The sequence below is a fragment of the Condylostylus longicornis genome, unplaced genomic scaffold (assembly GCF_029603195.1).
Source record: "Condylostylus longicornis isolate FDR11 unplaced genomic scaffold, ASM2960319v2 ptg000004l, whole genome shotgun sequence".
Lineage (NCBI taxonomy): Eukaryota > Metazoa > Arthropoda > Insecta > Diptera > Dolichopodidae > Condylostylus > Condylostylus longicornis.
The window spans coordinates 1,708,739-1,724,969 of NW_026577973.1; the positions used below are offsets into that span (position 1 = coordinate 1,708,739).

The window sequence follows — 16,231 nt, forward strand, 5'->3', positions numbered from 1 at the left end:
GTTTAATGATATTTTTACTTTTTATATAGATTTAAAATATATTTTATCAAAATTTTTCTATTACACTCAATTATTTATTGTATAGAAGCCTTATTTAAGGACGACAAATTCAACATTACAAATAATATTTATGAAGTTTTATGAATTTACTGCTATAGCAGTCTAATGCACTTTTCTTATCGCCGTTACCAGTTAAAATCTAATAAATTAATTAAACAAAAATTTGCGCAATGATAATTTAATTTCATTGTTTTATAATTATGTTAATTAATTTTTAAGAATAAATTATATGAATGAGAAAATAAATGAACAATACACATGTAACATAACATGTAAATTTGATTAGTTATTTTAAAGTGCGCTCCTAAACATATGCAATTTTTTTTTAATAATTTCAATTTTAATTTAATCAATTTTTTATATATTTATTAAAGAAATTAATTAAATTTTCTTTTTTCGTACAAAATTTTAAACAAAAAAACTCAAAGATTTTCAGTTCAAATAATTTTTTTTTATTTATATTTGTTAAATTAATTTTTTTTTTGCTTTTCATTAAAAAAAGAAAATTAATATTAAATTTATTTTAGTACATATTTATATTTTGTGAAAAGAAAAAACAGGAAAAATTGAAAAACTTTTAAAAATTTTTAATTAAAAAGAATGAAATGTCCTTCGGCAAACTTATTTATTCATTTATTTATTTATTATTTTTTTTTAACAAATTAATTCTTCCCAAAAAATAAGTTTTAAATCAGATAACCAAATACTCAAACTTCAATCAGTGAAATTAAATTAGTTAAAAAAGAAAAAGAAAAAAAAATTAATTCCTTAAATTTTCATTACCAAGACCAAAAAAAATTTATTTTTATATATAAGTAAGTAACTGTATAAGAAATATAAAAATATCTAAAAAATTTTATTAAAATGTATTATACAAACATATATATGTACATATGCATAATATTGAAATTGAAAAAAAAAAGTATAACAAAATTTTATTCCTTTTCCCTTACAATCAAGATTTCAATAATTATTTTTCTTCTTATACTCTTTATATACTCGTACATACAATATATTTTTGTTTATTTGAAAATAGAGAAGAAAAACTAAAAATATAAATATAAGAAAAGAAAAGAAAAAACAAATTAAACAGGATGAAAGTTTCATTCATCCCTAATATATTATAGCAAACCTCTATCAAACAAAATCAAACTTAAATTACTTTGAAAATTAAGGAAAAAGATTTTTATGTTTTTTTTTTGTATTCTTCTTATTTTTTTGTTATGATTATTATTATTTTCTGTTTTTTTTTTTGTGTTCATCACAAATATTGTTACAAAAGTAGTGGTACAGATGGAATTAAATCGTTTTTCTTTTCTTGAAAACGCGAAAATATTCAAAAAAGATTTTGGATTTTTCTTCATTTTCGAATGGAATTTTTTCATTAAACTCTTTTAAATTTTAACTCTTTTGATATTTTTGTATTATTTGTATATTCCTATTTAAAATAATTAAATTAAATCATTTAATTAGCGTAATGAAAGCGTATATAAATTATAAAAATTATCAGTAAAAAAGTGGAGTTATTTTTCAAAAATTTATGAAGAGCTAAAATTAAATTTAATGGAATCTTATTCTTTATTATAATATTAGATTATAAAGATTTCCTGGCTAATCTGAATAAATAATATCGATGTCATATAAAAACCTTGTCAAGTAAATCTAGTATTTCATTCAATAATATCGTAATTTTCGAAATATTTGCTTTAAAATATAAAAATTTTTGACTATAATAATATTCTTTATTATGCAATTGGAATTGTTAACGCAGTTAATTACATCGACTTAAATGAAATCGACTTAAATGAATTCATTTCTTTAAAAACTTGGCAATTTTCTCACAAATTTCAAAAATTATTTTATCCAATTTTAGCATTTTAAAATTATCGTTTTAAAATGATAGCTTGAATAAAATGTGGCATAGTAATTGAAGTTGAAGAATTTCAATACAAAATCTATCTTTGCCATTTCATAGTAAACAAAATGAAATTTTTAAAGTATACTTAGTCAAAATTTTTATAAAAACTAAAAAAATTTATATAAAAGAATTTTTTTTTCTATAAAGCAAAGGTAAATGTCCATTGTTGAGTATCCAATATCTAATATAAAATTAATATAATATTATGAATTCAAATCGAGAATAATAAAATAAAAAATATTTTGATTTCCAATAAAGAAATAATAATGTTACCAAAATAAAAAGAATTTTATATACATATAAGAGAAAAATATCCTGAAATTGGAAATCATAATATACAATTGTGACATATGAATCGTATGATTTTCAATTGATTTATTTTTATACATTCTCAATGTTATTTTGAAAAACTTAATAGATTGTAAGTAGATAAAATATAAATTCTGTTTGTATATAACAAAAAAATTATATAATCATAGCATTAAATTCCCAATATATTTACATATACAAGTATATAAAATATTCATTTTGTTATATAGATGCTACACACTTTCATGTATAAAAGGCACTTATATATTATTGAATATGCATATATATATACAGAATAAAAACAGAATAAGTATAAGTATATTGAGCAAAAACAATCGAAATTAAAATTTGATATTTAGTTAAGCATTGTGAATTGTAGTGATTCCCTTTATGTAAGTTTCATTAACTTTTTTGTTACTTCTCTATTCCCCTTTTTCCTTTTGTATATTTACAATTTTCTTCTCATATAAATTTCAATAAATATATGTATACAATACTCCCATGCATAGTGTACACATCATATAAAAATTCTTATATATTTTTATAACGTTGTGATTTTTTATTCATGAAGTACAAAAATAGAAAATACAAAAACAATTTTATATTACTCGTATATAAATGTATACCTATATAAGTGAATAAATAAATAAATAAAGAAATAAATAAAGGATTATAAGAACTTTATATTTCTATTTTTTTTTTATTATTGGGATTTCTGTTAAGATCATTTATAAATGCTTGTACCAAATGTTGAATTTCGAAAACTTCGAAATAATGTTAAACAAATTGAAATCTTTTTTTGTTTTCTTTTTTGATCATAATTATGAAAATGAATAAATAATAAATATTATGTATGTATACATATGTATATAATGTACTCATAATCTATTGCAATATATTAAAAGAAATATCAAGAGAAAGGGAAGAGAAAAACTTATAATGAAGAGAACAAAATTGAATGACTCTGAAATCAAAATTAAAAAAAAATAGAAGTACGTAGGTACTTTATACTTAAATATAGAAAAAGGGGAAAAAAATTAATTATTTTAAGATTTTTTTTTGATTTTATTGAACACAAATAAAAAGAAGTACACACATATATAATAAAATTAAAGATGACAATTTTTATTAAAATTGAATTCTCATTCATTCTTAATAGACGATATTTTTAAACATTTGTGTGTATAAATTCGAAAATTCTAAAATAATTACGAAATTAAATGCCTACGCGGAACAATAATTAATTAAGTCAAGCTAAATTCATAGTTCTTAAATTTGTAAAAAACATTCAAATTCTTCATAGTGTGTTGTAGAGCCTTATCCAAATTTGATTCATTCAAATATTTCTCAACTTGTCCGTAGGAGGAAAAATATAAAAAGTTATGATTTATTTCTAATAGGACCGAAATGTTAAATTGAATTTATTTTTTTCATTTTTTCATTGTTTAGTTACTGTATGTCTCATTGAAATTGATCAACAAGTAATGTGCCTCAGTTAATTCAGAAGTTTTTGATGAAAATTCAAAAAGTTTCAATTTTTATTTTTTAAACTAAAGAAATTTTTGATGTAAATGCTATATGTGAAAGAATTTTTAATTATCAAGAACAATATTCATTGGCTGAAATAGAAAATTTATAACAGTAAACTTAAGTCCAGTACACAAATATAAATTTAAGCTTGAAAGAAATTTCGCTTGATTAAAATTTGTTCTTAGTACCAAAACTGCAGGAAATGTTTTAAGAATTTTATTTTGTCGATTCATCAAAATTTTATTTAATTGCTCCCTTTGAAAATTCAACAAAAGAACGAAAATTGGATCATGATTCTTATGAAATATAATTTTCCAATTATAATTCTTATCAAATTTTGGCAAATATGCTACTTTATAAACCTTTTTGATTCAGTCATAATTATTTTAAATAAAATTTGATATTTCAATAATAATTTTTTTAATTTTAAACTTAATCAATTGGTTTATTACTGGTTCCTCTAATATTATAAAGAGGGTGTACTAAATAACGAGTCCTTCGGATTTTAATCTTCCCTTAGTAACAAAAATCATTTTGTAAACAGATAAAAATTTATTTGAATTTATAATTTATATTTCCTTTCATATATTTGTACATATACACACAATAAATTCTGATAACGATGAAGATTATTAAATTGCATAGTATACATAATTTGTTAAATTATAATTTATTGGAAACCACATCCCCATTTATAATAAAGAATATAAAGAAAACATGCCCGCATAAATTAAAATATTATGTTGCGTTTTCATTTTGTAATGCTAACAATGTTTTAATTTAATAACATATATATAGATAAATTTTAAAATTATGAAAACATTATTATTGTAGATACATATATATACATACATATATCTATATAATTATGATGTTTTCAACAAAATTTCCTTAATAAATTTTAAATATGTGTACATAAGTATATGCAATTACTTGTACTATATTTGTAATTATTATTAATTATGATATAAAAATTATTCGATCTATTGATTTTGTGGTATACCATATATACAAATATACATAGAGTAATAAATTATTACATTAAATTATAAAACGATTAACAAAAATAACGAGTTAATTATAGATGCGTGTATAATATTTGCATTTTGTTAAAAAAATTTTAATATTTTTAAAATGAAACAAAAAAAAAAATTGTTATTTATGTGATTTTTATTGAAGAGTTTGGTTGATTTTCATCCAAGCATGATATAGTTGTTATTGTTTTAAAAATAAATTAATAAAATAAAATTTTTTTATAAATAATGACTTCCAAAATTAATTTAGCACAAGATAGTAGATAAGTATGTGGACAAATGAATAAAATCCTTGTATGCGCAGGAAACATTTTGTCCAGCAATTGATTTGTTTACACATGAAATATTTTATGGTATTTTATCTGGGTGAATGCGAAATTTAAGAACAAAAAGTAACAAAACAATTATTTATTAAATTGTGAATGAAGCTAATAGTTTTATTTGATAGCTATAAAAGTTGAGCAATCACTGAGGTTTGCTTGTTAAATTTCCAGAAAAAAATTATATAAAAATTTTATATTAGAAATAAGAAAATTTAAATTAAGAATTTTAGTAGGTCATAATGTAATCTGCTATACATTTTGACAAGACCGCAGTTACTTTATTTTTTATTCCATATAATTCACAGATTTAAAAAGATAAAGTTAAAATTGTGATATTTTTGATTGGCAAAAATTTGTTAAAGTTAGAAGACAAAAGTATTAAATTTCAAATAAACCATTTAATAATTCTTAGGAGCTAAGTTAAAATTTCAGACATTCTATAATTTACCGTTACAGGCTTAAGTTAGATCGAAACTTTTATTTTTAAAAGAAAAACGTACACACGGATAAACAAACTAAGTACAACCAATACATGGTTGTTTTCCAAATTTGTTACAAGTGTGCCAAAAATTAATATCATATAATTAGTGACATTATTTTGCAATCATCATAAAAAATCATTTTTTTATCGCGTTGGTTAATTTTCTTTTGAAATAAAATGATAATTCAATGAATTTTATTGTATTATTGTTCATTTATTTATTTTCAATAGATTCACGATTCAAAAATTTATTTTTTTCATTCTCATATTTGTAATTCTCCTATAGCAGGAATGCCAGCTGTTTTACGTCATTTAAAATTTTGCATACTCATTTTAAAGTTTTCTTTTTAATATCTCACGTTCACATGAAACATCAAATTCAATAATGACGATCCAATTGGAAAAACCCAAATTTTCTCTTTTACGAATTCCTATTATAAATATTGTACAATGAGCTGGTATTTAAAATTTGCGGCATATTTAAAAAAAATAGTCTCTTATAAATTCTTATTTCTTAGAATTCATGTTTTAAAATTACTAGAAACCATAATTCAAATTATATAATGCAAAACACAAGCATATGTAGTTATGGTAGCAAACTCAAATTCATCTTTGAAGATCTCAAAGATCGTATAGTCAGTAGGTGTTATCTATTATGTTTATTTAAATATATAACATAATTGAAATTCAAAAAATGAATTAAGCGTTAAACATAACAATAATTTGTAATTATCATCATTTATCATCATCTCCTTCATCACCTTGTATAACAAAATAATTAAAATTTTTGACATATTTTTTTACTTGATATTATTGTACATATTATATGTATAAAAAATAATAAATGAATTATGTATGACACTTCATGAATCAATCTTTTCAATAAAAAAACAACGATATATCATTAAAAAAATATTAAAGTTAATCACTATTCGATATACTTACATATACATATGTATAAGAATGTAGTTTACATACCTGTGGGAGAAATAAAAAGAAAAGAAAAATTAAATAATGAAGAAAAGATGTCTCTAAAAAAATAAATAAAAGGCAAAACAAAGAAGAAAAGCAAAAAGGCACCCAAACATTCCTGTTCAACAAATCATCAGAAAATCTCTCTTTTCACATTAAAATCTCAACTTGAGTCAATTGATTGTCTCTTCGACGACGATAAGTTAACGAAATGAAATGAGTGTGATGGTGGTATTCAATAAAAAAAGGAAATAGATTGAAAAAAAAAAACAAAAACATGAAAAAATAACATAATCGAAATATTTTCTAATGAAAAAAAAGAAAAAAATAAAAAAAAATAAAATAAAAGATGATTTAAAATGAATGCAAAAAAAAAATAAAATAAAATGGAAAAAATCATTTTTCTCTTATACCAACTATGAACGGAATTCAAGCAGGTTCTCTAAAAGAAACACACACAATACACACATCTGATTCAATGAATAAAATTTTTATGTAAAAAAAAAATAACGACGAACAGATGAAATGAAAAGCAGGAAGGGAAAGAAATGAAAGACATTTAAAATGCCATCATATTATTTTCATCATCCTGTGGCTCTTTTTATATATTTCAAATATTAATATATATACAGACGTGTACATATATATCTACATGTTTTTATATATAAATGAGTATGTAACAATATGTACGATTTTCCTAACATAATAATCTGTGAAAATATCGTTTAGAATTCTACTTCATCTCTTTTCCCATTTGTCACATTCTTTTTTTTTTTCCTATATGGTTGCCGATAAACATTTTTCAATCTCATATTACTCATTTCATATAACTAACGTTGATATTGGGGTTCATTTTCTTTTTTGATAATAACAATTTAGGCTTACCAGTCTAATAGGTTTTTTAATTATAATAATTTCTTAGTCGCTTTTCTTTGTAAGAAAAATATTCATTTTTATTAAACATATATTATACGAACTTTAGTTGGCATCCGAAAAAATTGAGATCAAACATTTTCATTAAATTTGGAGCATAAATGTTATTAAAATGGTATTGAAATAATTATATGTTAGGAAAGAAATACCTTTCATATAAATATGTTTTATTACAAGTAAAAATTGGAAATGTATAAGGAATTCTGCAAACGAGACAATTTGATAAGTAGAAAAGTTAATTTTAAAAAAACTACTTAAAATTTCTGAAAATTAAACTTAAATAGTAACGTATAAACAAATATATTGTACTATAATAAAATATAATTGGGATATATTTATAGAAAAGCACTCTAATTTTTAAAATTTTTAGATATTTGACAATACCCAAAAATTAACAAAGATAATAAATAGACGCTCTAATAATAATAATTTCAAATTAAAATGCCAAAACTATTTATTACAACTTCTTTTAACTGAAGTTTTTTTAGCCAAAAATTTTTAGCATAACCCATGATATATTCGAATATAAAATTCATTTGAAAATTTATTTGAAATAAAATATTCAAACCTCATTTATCACAAGTATCAATAAAATTTTTATACATACATATATGAAATCAAAATATCAAAGTGAACTTAATTAGCAATTTACACTTTGAATATATGCAATCGATTTTTTTGGCAATTAAATTATAAGGTCAAATATAATATTGGTATGTAAAAGATATCATGATTTTTATACACTATGATTTTATTTTACGGGTTTTTATATTTGTCAAACTTCAATCAAGTGTAAAATACAAATTTTATAATTTTTATTTATTTTATGGTTACACAAAACATTTCAAATTTTATACAATGCAAAAATAAAATTTTTGTATTTTTTTATATCGCTATACAAAATGAAATTTTTTGGGTATACCACTAAATGCGACATTTAATTTAAATTTTTGTAAATTTTAAATTCTTTATAACTCAAAATATTATTTAATATTTTTGTTTTATTTTTGCTTGAAATGCAAACATGCATCAAAAGCATATTGTGTATATTTTAATGTGGTCAAATGGCAACACCACTCACAATTGGTTTTCATTAGTTTTATATTTTGTACATCCATACATTTTTCTTATTTCTATGAATTTATTTTAAATTTCGAAAATAATTCAACAAAAATTTTATGTATACTCATATAACAGTAAAATATGTATATGAGTAACGAACAATATTCAACAATATAACATGAAATTCAACACATTACATTTTTACTTACTCGTATATACAATATTATTAAGTAGGTATGTGTGTATTTAAATTTACAAAATATAAATTATGATGATGAGTACCTGTAACATTAAACATACTTATATACAATAAAATAAAATATAAAAAAACGTATTTTATGTAAAACATGTAGCAGGTACCTGAATAAATGTTTTTGATTTTTTTTTCCTTTATTTGAAAAACCAAGTCCTTTTTTATATGTTAAAATTGTTGCTATCAAATCAACAAACAAGTTGAAAAACAGAAAAAAAAATTAAAATCCAACGTGAATTTTATTTTAAATGGAAGAATAATTGAAGCATATATTTTTTAACATAATACAAACACATATACACATTTATGTATAACAGTACATATAACAGTTTTAAATTATATTTGATTTTATACATACAAAATAGTTCAATGTAGTTTTTTTTTGTTAAATGGTACATAAATGCAATTACAACTTAAAAACACGTCATGTATATAAGAATGCTATGTAATTTTGAAAGATTAACAAACACGTAATGATTTTCAAGAAAGCAATTCTTTATTTTTAATGTCTTGAGTATTTAAGGGTATAGTTTTCCTTTAAATTATATACATATTTATTAAATTTCTTATTATATAATTATTGACGATTAAGTAAAATTTTGTAGCTTAGATTCAAAATAGAGCGATTAAATATGTTAGTAAAATAAAAATAAAAACTAATAATTCCAGTTATAAATTTAAGTATAAAAATTAAAGGGTTTAGTAAATTAAATATTATTATTGAAAAATTGTATGCAATTGAATTCTATACAATATGTAATTCAATAAATATTATTTTAAGAAAAAATTTAGGTTTATTAAATTTAAAAAGAGTAATGAATGTTATTATGTAATTATAAAAACCTGTAATTTGTTAGAAAATTTATAAAAATGTTTTGCAGATTATGGTTTTCCATATAACATATTATTTTAAATAATTATATCATATATTGAATTCAATATAACAAATTCATTATGGTAATATAAAATTATAGCTCAGTTAAAGTCATTTCAGATATCAAATATAAGCTCGAAATAGCGAAATGTCAAATAAAAGATACAAAAACAGTGTCAATTTAATATGTGAATGGAAAAAGAGATTGAGAAATTAATAAGCTCGTTTTGAAAAGAAAAGTATTGGTCTTTGGTAATATTGAAATGTTCAATCATACCTGAAATAATATTGTCGATATATTTGCTAATATTTGATATACCTTAAATTTCTATTTTTGTTTAACTCATGTGTGTTCTACCTACGAATAAGACAAGAACAGAACAGGAAACGGAAAAATTAACAATTCATAAACAAAATGTCAATTATAAAACGACAATTTGAGTATATGATTTAACATTTGAAAATACATCGATAATACTATTTCAGCAGGGTTAAACATTTCAACAGATTGTATAATATAAGTATATTCTTTACAATTACGTAACAGTAATTTTAAAGCTTTTACACAATGAATTTTAATTTAATTGTGTTGAATTGATTTAGTCTGACCAAATTTAATAAGCTGCCTTCCAAGTAGAATTGACATACAACTTAAAAAATAATTTAGTCATATCGTAGAAACTGTAAGATTAGAAATTACCAAAAAATGCGAACTACAAGTCCGATTTCACGCCGTGAAGTGTAATAATGGAGCCACAACTCGAAAGAAAATATTAGAAGTGAATCCACACAACTATCAAACAACTATCCAAAGATTTCAGAATGAATGTTGCTGAGTTAACACAGTTAATTTTGTCTTTTCTCGTTGACAATTGAAAATTGGTTTAAAATATAATGGATATGTATATATGCATGGATAATAACTGTTGCCTTCTCAATAAACAATACATCGAAACAAATAACAATGACTAAAAGTATAATATAAACGAGAAAAATTTCAAATTTTTTCATATTTTATTAAAAAAAATTAAATCCCAGGGCAAAAGTTCTCTTCTCCCAACAATAAAATTCTAATATATTTTTGTCAAAAAAAGAACCGGAAAGCTTTTGTACATAAAGCAATGAATACAAAATTCATAAAATATTAAACAAGAGCGAAAAAAAATCTAAAACATATGCACAGGACCAATACACTCGTATTGCTTCAAAATAATTCTTTATAAGTAGTATTCAAATTGAACAATCTAAAAAAGGATATTCCAAATGGAAAACATAAAATATTTTTCATTCATTTAAAATAAAATTTCATAGAAGGATTAATAAAATTTTTCCTATAAAAAAAATAAATAAATAAAATCAGTAAGCCTTCACATATGGAATTTTTTTCTTGATTACAAAAATTTCTTCCGCTTTTCAAATGCAAAAGTACTTGATACTATCAACATTTGAATATTAAGTTTAAATACTTGAAAACTATCATTCAACAAAAATATAAAATTCATAGTAAGAGCATTTACAAAAAAATAAGGTAAAGAACAACAAAAACTAAACTAACATCTAAAATTAGTATTGTATTAAATGGTAATTTCAGTTTAAGTTCTATTGAAATTTGAATTTTAAATTTATTAATGTTTAGTATACTTATCGTGTATATAAATTACAAATACCCATTTATTTTAAAATACTGATTAGGTACACACATATGTGTATGTATATTATGTACGTTAAATAAGTATAGGTAATTTTTTCTAAAATCGAACTCAATTAGTAATGATTGACCAAAAAATTTCACTCTGTTAAATTATTTAGGTATTCACAATTTCCAATTAGAGTGATATAGTATACTTTTTTTATTCACACAGGGTGATTCCGTAAAGAATACAAGTAAAGAAGTAGGTGTCAAGCAAGCTAAGACTCTACGATTTCCGATATACAAAGATTTCTAGAATTTTTCACAAAGCTTTGGCTCCAAGAGAAAATTTCAGAGCCCTCAATTGAAAATTTTTCGAACTAGTTATGGCATGAAAACGTAAAAATACATTTTACTTTAGGGGAAATAGAATTAAAAGGTTCTGTTAAATTTGCTGGCCATTAAAATGAAAAATGGCATTGAAATAAAATTCCCCAAAAAAAAAATTGAATTTTCTTGGGAATATTGTTTTCGTAAGAAATCAGATCTTCAGGAATTGAAGATATCATAGATTTTTGCGCGTTTTTATCTGAAGGTTAAAGAAGGCCGGGTATCAGAATTATTTACTGCATTATTTAAATTTATTGTTGTTCAGTATCATTCATAATTGCATTCATAACACTTAAATGCCTTAAAACACCAAAACACCTTAAAAAAGTGACTAAATGCTAGAATTGGGAATAGGTTGAAAATTAACTTAGAAGGTAAATGATTGTTTTATTGCTGATCCATCCTATATGCACATTTAAAATTTCCCTATTACATATTAAACATATTAAACACATAAGTACATACATTTTACACAATACTGAACCAATATAAAACATATCTACATACAATTCAAACTTTCAAATTTTATTCATAAATAAAGAGAAAATCAATTTAATGTAAATACATGAATAGTTAGAAAATGCTAGAAAATTATATTTAGAGACTTATTGGCAAAAAAAAACTTTTCATCCGCAAAAAGATACATTAAAATTTTTTTATGCTCTCACTCTTGCTCTCTCTTTCTCCTTACAAATCATATTTTAAAACACATTATGTTTATACAAGTGAACATTATTATGAACAAGTGTATTTAATTATAAAGGATATTTTGATTCTAACATGTAGGTGCTTATATATGAAGCCATATACATACCTGAACTTGTGTATATTATGTATGTACTTTTAATGTTAAATAAACTAAAACAATATAAAATATATTTTGAACAGGAAATTGATGGTGATGTATCTGGTATTGAATTGCTTTTAATCACATATACATATCTAAATAAATACACACGTAATTTCAATATATATTTAAAATTATTATACTTATAGTATGATTGTAAATATAAAGAATGGAAAACTATATTTTATGTATATAAGTAAGGTACACACATTAAAAATATGATGATGTGTTCTAATGACTAATAACTTCCGTTATTGATTTTATGCATGTGTAATTACGAAAGATACATAAAAAGTACATATATAGAGAAAATAAATATTTATATACACTTTATGTTATATAAATATCCTTTTTTCTATTTAAACACTTTGTCTATATTATGTATAAGAATATATAGGGTAAGTAATCCTATATATTGGATGATCGATTGTTTTATCAATCCTTCTACTCATTTAAAAATTGGAATCACTTGTATGTTCATACATAATTTGACTTCTAAGTATGTAGTTTTGTATATAACGAAAATGGAGTTTCTTGGGGGTAATATTAATGAATTCTCTTTCTTAATTATATATTATACACTTTGATATTATAAAAATTTTAAGACATTCTGACAATACAATTTTTTCGTTTAAAATAACACATGCTATTAATTAAATTCTAATAAAATTCTTTAGTTTAGTGTGTGTACGAAGATTGATATTATTTTTTTTGTGTTCGATTATTTGTGGCAATTGTGAAAATTTACATGTTAATTTTGCTCCAATTTAATGCTTTCCAATTTAATAATTTCTTTTTTCTTCTATTTTAGTGTTAGTAAAAACTAAATTATATGAATTTGTTGTATTTTAAATTGTGCAGGTTAACACATTTTTACATAGTAAAACAACACCTTCAAAGGATATTCTTCAATCATCTAAAGCCAATGTAAATTTGATTTTTCGAAAAAGCTTGTTACGTTTACTTTTCTGAAATATTTCTTGAATGCTTTTTAATTACAAAATTCTAGATTATATTTAAAATTTTCATACATTAAAATAAAATGTATAATAACTTGTAATTTTTTTAAATTTAATTAAAGCACTTGGATTCAGAATTATAATATCAACTAATTATAAGGTATTTAATAAATTTCAATCATATTAGCTTATAAGATCGATAAGATACCGTTTTCATTTATCAAATACTTTGTATACTTTATATTTCTAATTAGTTGTCGTTTACAAGGATAATGGTTGAAAATACGATACATATACAATATATTATAACGTAGAATAGTACATACATTATATGTTTCAATACTTATACTTTTCCCTTTTGATGAAAAAAATTCTAGAATGTTGATAAAAGCAAAAATTTAATTTATTTTACTCCTTTTTATAGAAGGAGTAAAATTCATAGAATTTTATTTTACTTCCGGTCTTTACTCATATAAGTAATATGTTTCATATTACTTAAACACAATCTATACGTATTCCATACATATTCATATATTAGCACACACATACGTTATGTTTTAATAGCTATGTTTACTGTTATAAGTACACATATTTTAACGGTATTCAATAAGTAACATAATTGACATGATATTAATTGACGCATTTCCAATAAAACAAGGAAAAACAAAAAGAGAAAAAAAATAAGAAAATGTCGAAAACTATATGTAGTAAAATTGTATCCGTCTACTTGTCTGTCATACTATCAAATTAATTTTTAATCTCATATTTAAACTCTAATTTTAAATTCTGAATTCAAAATTAACGAATAGTATTTGATATGGGAGAGCCAAGATATATAAGAACAGCAATGAAATTTAATGAGAAGGATTGAAATTTTTTGATGCAGTTAGATTTTTCCAAAAAATTTATCATAAATTTTTAAATATTTTAATATTTAATCAATAGTTATCAACAAACACATAATTTATAATTTTAAAATTTATGTATACCTGGTTAAAACAAATTTTAGCAAATTTATGAAATAGAAAACTTTTATTTACTGGTAACTACACTGACAGATTGTCATTTTAAGTATTTCTTATCAAAACAAATGTCAATTTAAAATTGGTATTCCCTTTAGAAATTTCTTTTTACTGTTATTCTTTTCTTTTATTTTTTTTTATAAATCGAGTCCAAAAACTCTTGATAAGCTCAAGCCTTAAAATTCATTCGTTCCATTTCAACCACTTATTTTTCCTTAAGAATTGAGAATACTGTCAATTTGGTAACAAAAAAATTATTTTAACCTAATACAGTTACGAACAAAAATTTAAATGCAATAAATGAAAGATATTTATAGGTACTCTTCTGCCGGGAATATATGATTCACACTATCTATACGCCCCTTAAAATGTACAAGTGAAAGAAAACTAACTTATTTCCTGTGAAAGTGTAATGTCACAGTTGACAAATTAAATGTCTCTTGTAAATCAAATATGAATTAGGAGATTCTTATCACAGAATTATTTTTATTGACTGAGAACATAGTAATATAATAATTAAGAAGAGAAAGAGAGTGAATAAAAAAGAAAAACAAGCAAAAAGAAAACAAAACGGAAAGGAAATAATTGAGTGATAATAATCTGAAATGAATGAATAAAATAACAAATAATAATAATAAAAAATTAATATTCAATTCATTAAAAGTACTATAGATAAATTAACAAATAATGTGACGAAAGACGTGATTATGATAAATTACAAAATTAATAATAATAAAAGAAAAAGTTTTTTCCTCTCTCTTGAGAATCTCATATATGATTTTTCACTTAAATATAATCATTACTAAGTAATAATGACTTGTGATATTTCAATATATAGGAATTTTTTCATGATCCGTTATAAAATGCATACATATATACAATTTTATTTATATCCATACGAAAAGATATCAATGAAACGTAAGGCTTTTATCTTATATGTCACAAGAAGGAAGTTACTTATTAAAATATTACTTATATCAATACATTTTTGTTATATTAGAAATTTGAACTTACAAAAATATTATGTACATGGAATTAAAGGAATATATGTGAAACTTACAATTTTATTAAATTAAATGCGTAGACTATAAATATAGCAAATTTATTAGTGAAAATATTGCACTTAATAGAGGAGCTTTAATGACTTTGTTATATACAAAAAAAACCTAAATAACTCAAGACTATTCATTAATACATAATGTGCTTTTTTTTTTTAAATTTGCATCCATGATTTGAATTTGGGCGCATAACTTATCAAAACTAAAATATTTTTATGTGGATAGCTACTTCTAAGCTTTGTATTCTTCTAACTTTAATTAGTTTTCAATTTCAATTTATTCGTTATTATTTCATTATTGCTATGTAATTTTTCAACTTATTTAAATTAAATTTTATAAAATATCCTTAATTAAACATTATATAATATGAAAATTATATATAATTCCAAATTCTACCTGATATGAATTATAATTAAATATTATAAAATTAATAAGCAAAAAATGTATAAAGATTGTGAAACGTTTTCCTAATAAATTTAATTAAGAATTTCTTAGGAATATTACATATGAAAATCGAAATTTACTCAAGAATTTAATTTGAATTTTCCTAGTTAAAATTAATTTTATTGTCTCTTG

At 21.7% G+C, this 16,231-nt stretch overlaps 2 protein-coding genes across 3 annotated transcripts in view; one reads left to right on the forward strand and one right to left on the reverse strand.

Annotated features, from left to right (window-relative positions):
* The window catches only part of LOC129608907 (uncharacterized), an 87,700-nt gene that overhangs the window by 34,632 nt on the left and 36,837 nt on the right, over window positions 1–16,231 (reverse strand). Inside the window, exon 1 of one of the 2 annotated variants that reach the window (XM_055520707.1) lies at window positions 6,601–6,642. The exons of the other annotated variant lie outside the window; for it this stretch is intronic. The gene's annotated coding sequence lies outside the window, so the exon portion shown is untranslated. Of the gene's footprint in view, window positions 1–6,600; window positions 6,643–16,231 lie in introns of those variants that run through there. 2 annotated transcript variants of the gene reach the window in all.
* Window positions 13,141–16,231, forward strand: part of LOC129612420 (uncharacterized) — a 64,159-nt gene continuing 61,068 nt past the window's right edge. Inside the window, exon 1 of the mRNA XM_055526007.1 lies at window positions 13,141–13,156. Within this exon, the coding sequence (XP_055381982.1) occupies window positions 13,141–13,156 (16 nt within the window). The remainder of the gene's footprint in view (window positions 13,157–16,231) is intronic.